Consider the following 12,917-nt stretch of genomic DNA (forward strand, 5'->3'; position numbering starts at 1 on the left):
ATCTGAGCCCCTCTCCCTGCCCAGCTCAGAGCTCCCCTCGCTGCCCACCAGCCTTCCCAAAGCCGCGGTAACAGGAGATAATTGTCCGCGCTGTCAGCTCCCGGCAGCCTGCGTCGTGCTTCCAAGTACCTCTAATTGGATTGCTGTAATTTCTGCCCTTCCTAATGCAGTGGGTGGCGAGGGGGAGATGACCCGGGGGAGGCGGGGGAGCGGGGAGTGGGCGGCTCTGGCTCCCCCGGCGCGGCGGTGCCGCAGCCCATAAAGGGCGTCGGGAGCGGAGCGCGGGCGCAGCTTCGCACTCGGGCTGTGGCCATGCAGTGAGTGCCCGCCGTGGGACACGTCAGGAAGAGCACTGCGAGAGGCAGAGCGCCGCGCCCCAGCTCAAGGTACTCCCTTCTCGACCCTTCTCCCAGTGGGAATTTGGGTGCCGAGCCTGGGTAACCAGAGCCAGGAAGGTTCACCCGCACTTCCTACCCGCGGCGAGGAGTCTCCTGTGCGCTGGGGAAGGCAGAGCATTTACCCTCGTGCGGTTTCTTTCCAGATGCAGAGGTGCGCTAGTTTCCTGTTTCTGTCTTTAATCCTTGGTGCCACCCTCTCGGAAACATTTGGGCTGGTTTTCTCAGTAAGTATCCGTGTCTCAGGTGGCAAAGTAACTATAAACCTCGCAGGTATATACGCTGTATTTAGACGTAGCAGTTGCAAAAGATGCAGCACTCAAACCCGTTTGGCTATAAACTGGGTGTTTTTTTAGCTAAGAATTTGGAGACTTTAAGTACTAGCTCCCTTGTAGTAAATACTATGAATAAAAGGGTGTCTAGTTTGTAGACCGAAATTGAATGGACGTCCCATCTGACTCAGAAAAGGGGGTTGTACATAGGGGTTCTTCTTGTAAAGAGGTTGTCATGTAAATCTAAGTAATTAAAAGAAAGCGTCGCTGTCTGTTAAGATGGCTGTCAGGTGGTAATAAAAACTTGAAGCATAAAGGCAAAATTTCTGCCTCTGAAGTCTGATTTGCAGTTTCACTTACATGGTGTGAAATCTTCATACTGAGTTCATGTCTTCATAGAGACATGGATGTCAATAGCAAAACTGTAGACTTAGATGGGGAGGGGGCAAGAGTTCACCATTAATATTTACTTCGATATGTTTGGCTTTTTTGTTTGTTTTACTTTTTTTTTTTTTTTTTTTACAATTTTTTCTTGATTTTGAGCCTTTGGAAGACTCTGCTAAGTGAATGTCCTTTTCACATTTGACACTGTGTAGGTCATGTAATAACATACTTGCATTTTTTTCTTTAAGGCAAAAGAAAAAAGGGGTTGGACTTTGAATAGTGCTGGTTATTTACTCGGGCCACGTAAGTAAGGCACTCATTTTTTCTTTATATCAAAATGCAAAAGTTGTGGGGTTTTTCTTCTAATCTGTTTCCTGTAGTGTGCTATTCACTTTTCTGTGTACAGCAATTTTGTCTAAACCTTCAAGGCTGAAGAAACTCATTTGGGAAAATATCTGTTTAGATGCTTGTTACATGCCTATTATAGAATTGTCTTAAACAACAGCTGTTCTTTTCTAAAGCAGAGTTGTGACCTGAGGCTTTATGTCCAGAAACATTTGTGCTCACTCTGTGCTTCTGGACTGTAATTTTCATATGACAAATTCTTCACCACAGGAAGTGTTACAAAATCTTGTATCATCTTATATCATCTTATGTCAAGGGAAGAATGACAAGATGTGACATATGGCACTTTCCTGTGTATTTCAGATTTCACCTTTAAATCTTTTCGAAAATTGTTTCACCACTTGGCTTTACTATACTACATTTTTTTTTAATTAAAGCACAATAAAATAATAACATGCAAACTAATGACTGTGAAAAATTAAGATAAAAGTGTTCAAAATACAGGAACACTGGATTACAAATGCAGATTATAAGAAAAGTAATGCAGGGCTAAACTGTCTCAAATATTTATCTTTTTACCTGTTCTTGTTAATGTAATAACAGTCATTACCAATGTTTCTCTATCTTCAGTCTCAGTAATACATAGACAAATACTACAGGCACTTACTATGACTTTCTTCATTCTCTTCAGCTAACCCTAAGGATACCTAAAAAAAAAAAGAAAAGCTTTATGCATCTTAAATGTATTAACTGGTACTGTAAATGTCTGGAAGTATATTTACTTCGAAGCAGGTCTAAGCAAATGGGAAAAAATACTGCGGGGAAATGTGCCATTTATCTAAGTGCCATTTATCTAAGACTGGATAATAGGAATCATCCTTTGTTGCAGGTCGTATTGATCAGCTTTTACTGATAAAGGAAATGCCCATTGCAAGGGGGAGAGAAGAGGCACCAGGGGCATGTAAGATAGTTTCTGAAGGTTATTCATGTAAACTACCTGCAGTTTTCTTTTGAGCAAACTCATCAGCAACATTTTCTTACAGATAAGGGCGAGAATAGTAAAAGCAACTTCCCAGTTTACATGCAGATGTACAGGCTTACATTTTCTTTACAACTTCTTCTAAATTCAGTAATAGCTTCAGCAAGTATGTAGCACAGGTCTGGGTCTGTAAACAAGATAAATCATAAGCACAAATTTACAAGAAAGGTTATTTTATTTAATAACACATTAACTGCTTCTCTGTAATTTTGTACATTAAAACTGCCCATCATGATCTTTTCACTGAAATTCATGAAAAGCAAAAAATATAATAAAAGCGGTTGTTAAGTCAATTAACTCCTCTGATTTTTTTTTTTTTTTAATTTATCAGATGCAGTAGATAACCACAGATCTTTTAATGATAAGCATGGTTTCACTGGTAAACGTGAAATACAGCTTGATGAGGATATTAAAGCAGGTAACAAAAATCTTGAAAGCCACTATTGTTGATTTGTTTTTAATGACTTGCAATTTATTTACTATTAACTGACTACCTAGATACAAGGCTATTCCTGCACTTTAACAGAAATCCCAATAAACACATGAAAGGAAGAAAAGTGACTTTTGGCCATTTGGTGTGTTCTTTGTATGGTCATAGTTTAAAACATGGTACGTTTTCCTAGGCACTTAGATAATATTGTTGCTTTAAAGGTATGATAGGTCATATTGCTTTGAAAAAATCTTTTTTTTTTCTTTTCATATGTTCAAGTAAGTATTTCAAATGTCACCTTAGACACTCAAGGTTTTTTTTTTCTCAGCAAAGAAGTGAGTTGACAAAGGCATCTTTCAGTAACAAAAGCTAAAAAAAATATAAAGTCTCAATATTTCCACTGTTTAAGCAAAGTGGATTATCATCACAAAAGATTGAGGATCTGACTGCAACTGAAGTCAAGTCAAGTCAACATAATGTTTTGATATTGCATGTGTCAGAATTTAGTAAATATGAATGAAAAGGATGCAGCTTAGTTCTGGATTTTTCATATAAAACCAGGCTTCTAAAGTGTGTCTAGACTTCCTTTATGAAGAGAAGCTGACAATTTTTGGCTTTATTTTAAACACCTATTTCAGGATAAGTTGCAGAAACTCCTAGAAAAGCCTATTTCTTTCTCCTGAGGAGAAACTAAACCTGCTGCAAACATCTAAAGTGAGCTGGTATGAATCTCATCTTTAGACTGTTAAAGAGTGACCACAGTACTTACTTGAGTACTATTGCATTCATCACTGCACTAGTGGGGGAGGACAGAGCTTTTGGAGGCTATTTTAAATATACCTAGCACAATGCAAGTGTAGTTAACACTAAATAAGTTCATAAATATAGGAAATGTACTTGATTACTATCTCAGAGACGTACTTACTTTCTAATGAAAAGACTAACATCAATACATTTCTTAGTTGTTGCCATTCTCTGAATGACTGTTTAGTTCTGGTACATGGTTACATAGTGTGGTTTTGTGTGTGGTGGTTTTTTGGTGCTGTGCTTTGTTTGTTTTGTTTTGGGGGGGTTTTTTTGTTTGTTTGTTTTTAAGGAAAAAAAAAAGAGGAAGCACCCACTTTTTCAAACGCTGGTGTAAAAATAATATTTTGCCAGTCAGAAACAATGTGAAAGGAAGGTGGTTGTAATCTAACAATGGAGTTCGCATTGCAACATGTTGCCATTAGTGGATATATTGGATCCTTTACAGGAATATGAACTCAGGTACTGTTGTGCCTCCACAATTACAGGTAAACCCAACCGAACGTGTCAGGATTAGACTGGAAACTCATATTGCTGCCTCTGCTATGAACCTCATGCTTTTCTCTTATCAAAAGTTTTCTTTGAAGCTGAAGTTTATTACAGAGTTCCTACCCAAAGGAGATTTAAATACAAAAACAAACAAACAAAAGGCATAAGGTAGTCAGAATCTTATTTTAATTGAAAAGGAAGATTTTTTTTTTTAGTTAATTTTTTCTGATTATTTACATAGGCACTTTAAAATGGCAATATACACACATTATTGCTGTAAAAGAATTAATGCAAAGGACTGTGCTCTCTCCCTGAAGGAATGCTGCAAAATTTGTAAGCTCTCCAGATAACCTAGAAGAACTTGCAAGCTGTATTAGGGACTTAACACTAGGTCCAGAAAAATAAAAGATCACTACAAAACAACCTTCAATGAGCATAATTAGTCAAATCTTCAAATTACAAGATCATAATTTTTTTTTTACTTATTTAACTTATTTTATACAGAAATAAGGTCAGTCACAGAGTATAGAGAAATACACATGTACAATATGCCCAAGCCACTTAAGAAAAATATTTATCCAATGAATATCACATTGGTAATAAAATCTGGGTCAGAAAGTGACTAATATAATAACCATAACAAAATTCTGTAATAGATTAGGTGGGAAAAAAAGTTAAGGAAAAATTCAAATAATGCAAGTATTACTAATGTAAATAATAGCAACATCTTTGTGTCAGTTCAAAGACTGGAAGACAAGACTTTTAGCTGCAAGCATGTTAAATACATTCTCAAATGCTTATTCTCAGTATACCAAAAACTTTTGTGTCCCTTCAACTCTCATCAATGTTTTCTTAATTTGTTTTGCAGAGCTCCATCTGCCTTCTGTCCGGTAGGGCAGTATTGTCAGTGATGTGATAATGGGCTGTTGGTACTGGCACCCATCTCTATGCAGAGAACTAAAAATCTTGGGGCAATTACTTGCCATTTGTTCTCTAATACAGGACAATTCTCCATCCTGTTGGAAAAAAGCAAGATGTCTTCCCTGACCCCCTCTCCCTCTCTTTTTTTTTTTTCTTTTTTTTCTGCATTAACAGATACAGAAAGCATCCTTCTCAGCCTCCTAAAGTGCAGTAACAAGCTCCCAGGACTCCATTAGGCCATTAAAATACCATCAAAAGGCCTATTTTCACTAGATCAGAGAACGAGTATATTGGTTTAGATACCTGTGTAAAAACATACCTCTCTGGGCTTTTTAGAAAGACACCCAGGCCCAGTTTTTGGGCTACAAATCACTTCTATATCACTCAAGAGGCTTATTTGGAACAAAATCAGGCTATGTGAAGAACTTTTAACTGTTTTGTAAAGGTGACGAATTTGTCAATTAAATTTAACCTTATCCCTTCAGTCTCAGGTTAGTGGACACGAGAGAGCTGAGAACTGAGGAAAACTCTTCTGCATCAGAACTCTGAACACTGTGACCATTAAGGTGTCAAAGCAGCTGCTATGCAGCAATGGCATACGGAGCTGGGCAATTTTGATTCTGAGAAGTGCAGAACCCTTAAAGGGGCTTCACTCTTCCCTGAAATGAGGTTTTACATTAAAGATTTTAAGGAAAAAAGCATTTCAGGTAGCTTATTTTCAGAGTACTTATAAGCTTAGCCATGATGTCACATAAAATGTATCTTCATACTGTGTAACATTAAGTGACAACCAACTTGTTTTATAGGGAATCTTGGAAGACCACTGTCTGATGAAAACATTATGCGTACAGTAATCGAATTTTTGACTTACTTGCATCTTAAAGGTTAGTGAATGCCCTTTAACCTTTCACAGCTTCTGGTACTGAGAACACAAGAGTATCCCTGAGTGTACCAGTCTGCTGCAGATTTGAGTGTGCAAGATTTTGAACAGCACCTTGGGAACACACACAGCTAGTATGCAAAACCACAGGTCAATGAATATCTGATGTAGCAGAATTCTTATACCATTCGGTCGCTTGTTAGTGGCACAAGAAATACCTCTCCCGTTTTGCATGTATTCCACAATAAAGGTGTATCATAAAATTGCAACAACACTAAGATGAACGTTGGCAAATAGCTCAAAATGCTGCTAGTAAAATATCTGTAGAGTCTCAAAATTGTGACAAGAATTGTAATGTTGGGCTTACAGCTGATTCTGTAAGATTGGTAACCTTATTATAGAATTCAGTGAAGAAGAAACCTGTATGTTTCTGAGTTTTCATTAGTTTTGCTTTAAAAAAATGCAAACATACACAATTTTTAGCTTTCAAAAACCTTTTCAGGGCTTCTAAAATTGTCTGCAAAATGTATACAAATATGATATATAGTTGCAAAGAAAATGGGTAGAAAACAATTATTCTAATGAAAATGCCCGAGCATTTTTCTGTCTCAGAAAGTTGACAATTCAATAAATCAGTAACTTCTGTATTCTTACTTTTGTGTACAACAAATTATAAGCAATTTTTGGGGCAACTGTATGCTGTGGAACTGTGTGTTACATATGTGTTTTAATTTCATTATTAAAAGAGACTTTCAAGAGATCTGTTCATTTTTTGCATATCTAGGATCCGTTTTTGGCATTGTTGTCTGAATTATTTGTACCTACCCAGGCAAAATAATTCTCATTACTGAAAATATGAACCCAGTATTTTTTGCATCAAATTTGTATCGGAAACAAAACCTCTTTATGATTAGTAATAAGGGCCTGAAATAATTCATATATATATATATGTAAAGTAGATTATTAGCCTGTATGTTTACTGTGGACAATGCAGTAGCTTGTTTCTTGTGCCACTGTGAAGAAAGAGCCCCAAACATTCTCTTACTCTGCTCTGTGAGCCTAGGAAGTAAAATCAATATCTGAACACAACAAAAAGGTTGTAAAACAAGTAGAGCTCAAGCACATGAGCTCTGAGTAGGCAAAAAGCTGCTAAGTTGGACAAAAAAAAAATGCATCTCACAGAAATACAAATTACTTCTTCCCTGCAATGAATGAGCAAACAAGGTTCCCTGTTTAGGATAGTGATGACAAACACCTGCTTTTATTCAGAAAAGATGGTGGTATTATCTGTCCTTACTAAAAAAAAAAGAATCTTCAGATCATATAAAATGGCTTTTCCATGAAATAGTTCTTATGTTCCCAGGTTTCAGAAGACACAGAGTTATTGCATTATATTCACAATATTTATTGGCAAGGTTTAGTACAAACTCATACAAAATCAGAACTGTAGATTTAGCAGGTGAAAAACATATTTTTAATGGTAGAGATGCTTTAACATTTTTTCTCAAATGAAACTTTACTACACTAAGTATATTGGTTTAGAGTGTTCCTTGGTGGGGGGAAAACTCGCCCTCCTAGGATTCAGATTCAGGGAATAGTTAGTCAGATTAGACATAAATTTTAATCTGCAAGATAAAGGCAATATTTTAACTGCTAAGAAATATCTTGACAAGATCCAGAAGTGGCCTTCAGCGCTTTTTCTTGAAAATTTTTCCCTCCAGCTTTAAATGCTTCCATACAGAGCAGTCTGTAGGATGGCAGCCATAATTGAATAGTATTAAATATTTCGAGATACTGGGATCCAGCAATATCAATTGCCATAATAAAACAGGTGTAATTTAATTGTTGTTCTGTCACTGCTGTTTCTAGAACAGGTGAAATTAAAACAGGAAGATATTAACATTCAAAAGAAAAAACCCAAGAGTTTATGAATTAAAATATGAAAAGTTCAAAGATTTTGCTCTTATAGTTGAGAGCACAAAAATGTAATAAAAATGTATTCTACTGTAATTGGATTTCATTACTTAATTGTTAGGATAAATATGTGCTAATTAACTTTTTTTTAAATTTTTTGCAGAGTTGGGAGCACTTGACAAGCTACCTACACCAGAGGAAACAAACCAGTCTTGAAGAATGTATTTTTATTTTGTTGCAGTGTAGATTTAGACTGAATTCTAAACAAAAGATGGAAATGAGCTGATGTTGAGAAGTATTGTTTGCATTAATCTGATAAATGGTAAATGGCATTCTCCCCTCTGGTTTGTTTGTTGAATTTTTTTTGCCTTTTTTTTTTTCCCCCTTCTCCTGCAATGTTATAGTGTATAATTTTGCCTTGGTAAAATTTTTCTGTAGGTAAATGATAAAATAAAAATAAGAGCAACTAAATTGTTTCATTTTAAAATTAAGTATCTACCAGCACACAATGTACCATATACAAAGCCCAGGTTAAATTGTAAGATTACACTGCACCAATACTCCGCAATATTAGAGCAAAATAAAACATAAATACTATATATTGGGTACTTTAGATAACACAAAAAGAATGACTTCAAGGTGCTGCCATGCAGAATCTTTTTAGGTCACAGATCTGTCTGTACTTCTGTGCTTCAAGAAGCATTACTTCCCGTTCATGTTTTCACAGACATGAAACAAACTCATGTTCATAAGAAATTCCATATTATTCACCTGTGATACACCAGCCCATTGACCGAAGCATACCTTGATGCAATACAAATTTAACTGTTCTGTACAAATTTATACAAATCATATGTGTAGGATTCCTGCATCATCAAGAATACTGGGTCTGTACTCCTTAATGAAGAAATGCTTCTGTCTGCTCCAAGATTAAAAAATTATTTTATGAGATGCTTTATTCTGAGTCTAGCAAAGCACTTGAATCCATGCTTAAGCCATACAAAAGTGCTTTGACAGACCAGAATGCTAGGCCTGTACACAATAAATGTCATATTAAGACTGAAGAAAGGTTTGAGAGGATACAGAACCATGGAAAGGTTTTTCATATTCAGGTGACTTTCCCTCTCTGCACGGTGCAATGAAATATCATCCTTTCAAAATGCTGAAGTGCACTGGAGTGCACAGACTGACAGAAATATTGCAGACCTTTATTACCTAATCTGTCTTTCACTTTTAGTGTAGCAAAATACATTCTAAATGCCAATCCACTAGTGTCTAGTTTGAACCTGCATGGCTATCCCACCTTGTCAGTCAGGCTTTGCTCTTCCTCTGATAATAACTCAGCCTCTGATCTCATATCTGATGTTCACTTTCCAAAGTGTGCGAACTACACTTTTCATCAGATCCAGAGAGCTTCTGAGCAAGCCCTTCCAACCATGTTACACTGGATTACACTTTTTGTTTTTATAAGAGTAATGAAAGTGTACAGTGCTGCTATGCAAAGTGTATGTATGCTGCTAGTCCAACATTATTTGGTAAATTTATGGGCTTCCAAAAATGTCAAATAAGGATAGAGTGAAATTTAACCTCTGTACATTAATACAGTTCAGTAAGTCCAAACTCTCACTAGTAATGTCCATTCCTACCGTAACCTTGAAGCAGAGTTCACTAAAATCAAGACCATTATTTTCATTGACTTGGACTTTGATTGACTGTAAAACCTGGTATCTATTTGAAGAACTCAGTATCAAGCCATCTTTCTATGGCAGAGCACCCCAATCTATGATCAAATAAAAGGAACATCACTTTAGCATTGAATTTCTTTTCTTTTGAAATAGGATAAGAAATTAGAAATAATAGAATAAAAGTAGAAAACAGTTATTACTTTAATCAAATTAGCATACTGTCAGCTCATTAGAGTTGGAATGGTCCTGTTAGAATGTTTATTTGAAATTCTGAAATTTGAGATTATTTGAAATAATGAAAAACTTATGGGATCAGGAAGATTTACAGCACTGTCTAAGCAGGGAGGCCCACAAGCTTTTGCACTGTGCTGCACTGTTATATGAAAATGCTATAGAAACCAGAATATTATTACCTACTTACCAAAAGCAGTCCACATACTTTCACTTAATTTCTGCATTCAAACACATATTGGTAATATTCCAATATACAGAGACAGGTAAAATTTTCAGCTTGTTCCTTCACCCTCTAACATCTCTTATCTTTGCGAAAACAAAGGGGAAAAAACCAATAAAGGGGCATTCTTCTGGATCAATTACACAATTTCAGTAATGTTATTATTTTATTAACCTGGCGTTTAGCCAAAGTAAACAGCCACACATTCATTTTATTTAAAGTATGTCTTACGTCACTTCATCTCAGACGTAAATTCTGCAAATATTTGGAATGACATCTCCTTAATCAACCTCTTGGACAAACACCTCATAAAAAATGGCCCTTAAACCATAATTTGGAAGCAATCAGTTTCAACAGGGCAAATAGACAATAAAAAGATGTTTTAGTAGAAAATAATAATTAAAATCCCTAATAATTTCCATCTAATTGTATAATTTATTTGCTCCTTTGCATACATTATGTCCCACTTTTCTGTAGGATTAGCTCAAACACATACATGCACACTAAAGACAAAAGCCAAATTAAAAAAATACAGAGTAAAACTTTGTTGTAATGTTTGCCAGTGCTATGAAATTACCCATCATGCAAATTTAACTCTGACAATGAACAGAAGGCTTGCGTGTTGCTGAATGACTGGACAATAAATGGAAGATGAGATTAAATGCTGATGCAAGAAAATTATATACGCAGAGAAAAACAATTCTAATTTTACCTACGCATACTGATGCTACTAAATTGTGTCTGGAAAAAGACCCATTGCACACAGTCCTATAAAAATGCTATTTTAAACCTCAAAAGTGGTTAGAAAGGCAAAAGGAATGTTAGGAATCATAATGAAATTATACCATTCCCATCTTTGACACCAGCAGCAGTTCTGGGCAGCTCACTACAAATTAAAACCCACTGTACAACCAGGAAAACTATAGAGAAAACGGACAAATATTTTTACAATCATTTCCATACACAGAGAGACTAAACAGATGAGAGATGAGTCTTAAATGTTGTGCTAGAAGTGCTTAGCAAATTCACTTATTCCTGTAACCCAAGATTTAATGATTAAATGATAAATGATGATAAAATGATCAAGTAACTTTTAAACCCCACATCCAGAAAAAAAAGGTCTTTTCCATAGATCTCATGATGAAATTGCGGCACTGACAGGCACAGGACTTTGTGGAGGCCATATGCTCTGAAAGGAAACAGTCACATTCATGGAAGAAAAGTCCTCCAACATCTACTGCTCAAAAAGTCTAATTAAATTGTTTCTTAGAACAAATTATGGACTCTTGTGCACAGAGTTATAAAGCGACCCTTAGAACTTGATCCAGGGATTAATTAAACAGGGCTTCTTCAGCTGCATAACATTTGATGCCAGCTTACAAAAGAAATTTGAAAATCGCATATTTTTGGCTAAAAGTTCTGCAGGAATAGTGAATTCTGAATTGTACCCATAACAAAGTAAAAAAAGGTATATTTTTATACAGCGTTTCACCTGTCAGGTAGTCTCATTACAACTTGTTTAAATGCAAATCAGTTCAGCATCAAAGAGGGAATTTCTGGTGGCACAGCTGGCATTGAACAGTCTGTTCAGATTAGGAAGTCATTAGGAACCTGACAGGGCACATGTATTTTCCCACCTGTCTACTCATGTAAAGGTCAGACTGCAACATTAGCATAGAAAAATTAGATAGGACTCAGATTACTGAGGATGTTTGAGGGGGCTTGATACTGGGGTTGACATAATCCTTCTTTCAGGTTTAATGTTACCATGGTTCAAACTACAGCCCCTTTTGCCTGACTAATGCACCAACTTCCTAACGTCATAGAGAAGCTTGGTGGGAGTTAGTTTGGAAGAGACTGCAACATGTCTTTAGCTGTTCTTTTATATTTCAAAAAAGACAAGGAGATATGAGATAGTATGTGTAAAGACTCATTAATAACTCCCAGAAAAAATGGCAAAAGTATTCTCACATTATTTCAGAATATGACACAAATTTGCAATAGCTTAGAAATGGACACCAGGAGTACTTTGCAATGTGTCCAAAATGCAAATTACCTCAGGAGATGTCTAAGGCAGATATGAGAGTTGAAAGAAAGTTTAGAGATGAGGTTTATTAGCAAAACAAATGATTTTTCACCAACTCACAAAGTACTTTAACGGTGCAGTAGTTCTGTCACTATTTTGTGTTCTATCACTTATTTTTAAATAAATGCAAATAATAATTTGATAGTTAATTTTGTGAGGACAGAGCATCAGCCAACCATAGAAAACTGTGACTCGCAGATCACTCTACTACTCAGATTCAGTAGCTGGGTATACAAATGTCAATTTGTGAAGATTTTTAATACCTCAGAGCACTGGACATTTGTCAGTGCATATGCCACGCTCATAGCCTCCCTGAAATGAGCTTTAAAAAGTCAGAGTTAAGATGCAGATGAGAACTATTTTATCTCCTTGCTTGTAAAGCACTACATTATTCTCCAAAACTTTATCAAATTCCCTTGGGATTCAACTTGTGTATTTCTAATTTAATTGATCTCCACCGATTTCCTGCTAATTAAGTATACATAAATCATACATCCTGAGTGCTGGGAGACATGAGTCTCATATGGAATGTCTGTCTGAGGGGAAATCTAAAACATCTGTTACCATTTGGATTGCATTTTTTTTCTTTTTTACAGTTTCTAATATAAATGTTGACTAGGTATCACACATAAACACATGATTAATTCAGAATGGATTGCTTCTATAACTTCCCCTTCAAAATGTTATCCTATTCTTCTTGGACTTCTAATCTAAAAGATAATAGATTTAGGAATCATTAGTTATCTGATGGTTTTCACATCTACTGTTCCCTGCAGCCATTAAACCCCTACTCAGCATAATCTCCGAAGATTTGTGTGA

At 36.0% G+C, this 12,917-nt stretch overlaps 1 protein-coding gene across 2 annotated transcripts; it reads left to right on the forward strand.

Annotated features, from left to right (window-relative positions):
* Positions 1-276: 276 nt before the first annotated feature.
* Positions 277-8,344, forward strand: GAL (galanin and GMAP prepropeptide). Of its 2 annotated transcripts, XM_027732669.2 has the most exons (7): positions 277-386; positions 542-622; positions 1,300-1,354; positions 2,286-2,357; positions 2,767-2,853; positions 5,886-5,963; positions 8,037-8,344. In XM_027732669.2, the coding sequence occupies exons 2-7, from the start codon at positions 542-544 to the stop codon at positions 8,087-8,089; spliced, it is 426 nt and encodes a 141-aa protein (XP_027588470.1). In that variant the 5' UTR covers positions 277-386; the 3' UTR covers positions 8,090-8,344. The 2 variants fall into 2 exon arrangements, with proteins under 2 accessions (XP_027588470.1, XP_027588471.1); XM_027732670.2 differs by lacking the exon at positions 2,286-2,357.
* Positions 8,345-12,917: the final 4,573 nt, after the last annotated feature.

This window comes from Pipra filicauda, unplaced genomic scaffold, assembly GCF_003945595.2.
Source record: "Pipra filicauda isolate LSUMZ 115617 unplaced genomic scaffold, ASM394559v2 scaffold32_size4067784_pilon, whole genome shotgun sequence".
NCBI lineage: Eukaryota > Metazoa > Chordata > Aves > Passeriformes > Pipridae > Pipra > Pipra filicauda.

Bases quoted from the DNA above. Each gene is read 5' to 3' on its own strand.
- GAL (XM_027732669.2), top strand. From the start codon at position 542: ATGCAGAGGTGCGCTAGTTTCCTGTTTCTGTCTTTAATCCTTGGTGCC. The intron at 623-1,299 runs GTAAGTATCCGT...TTTTTCTTTAAG, and splicing joins CATTTGGGCTGGTTTTCTCA to GCAAAAGAAAAAAGGGGTTG. The intron at 1,355-2,285 runs GTAAGTAAGGCA...CCTTTGTTGCAG, and splicing joins TGGTTATTTACTCGGGCCAC to GTCGTATTGATCAGCTTTTA.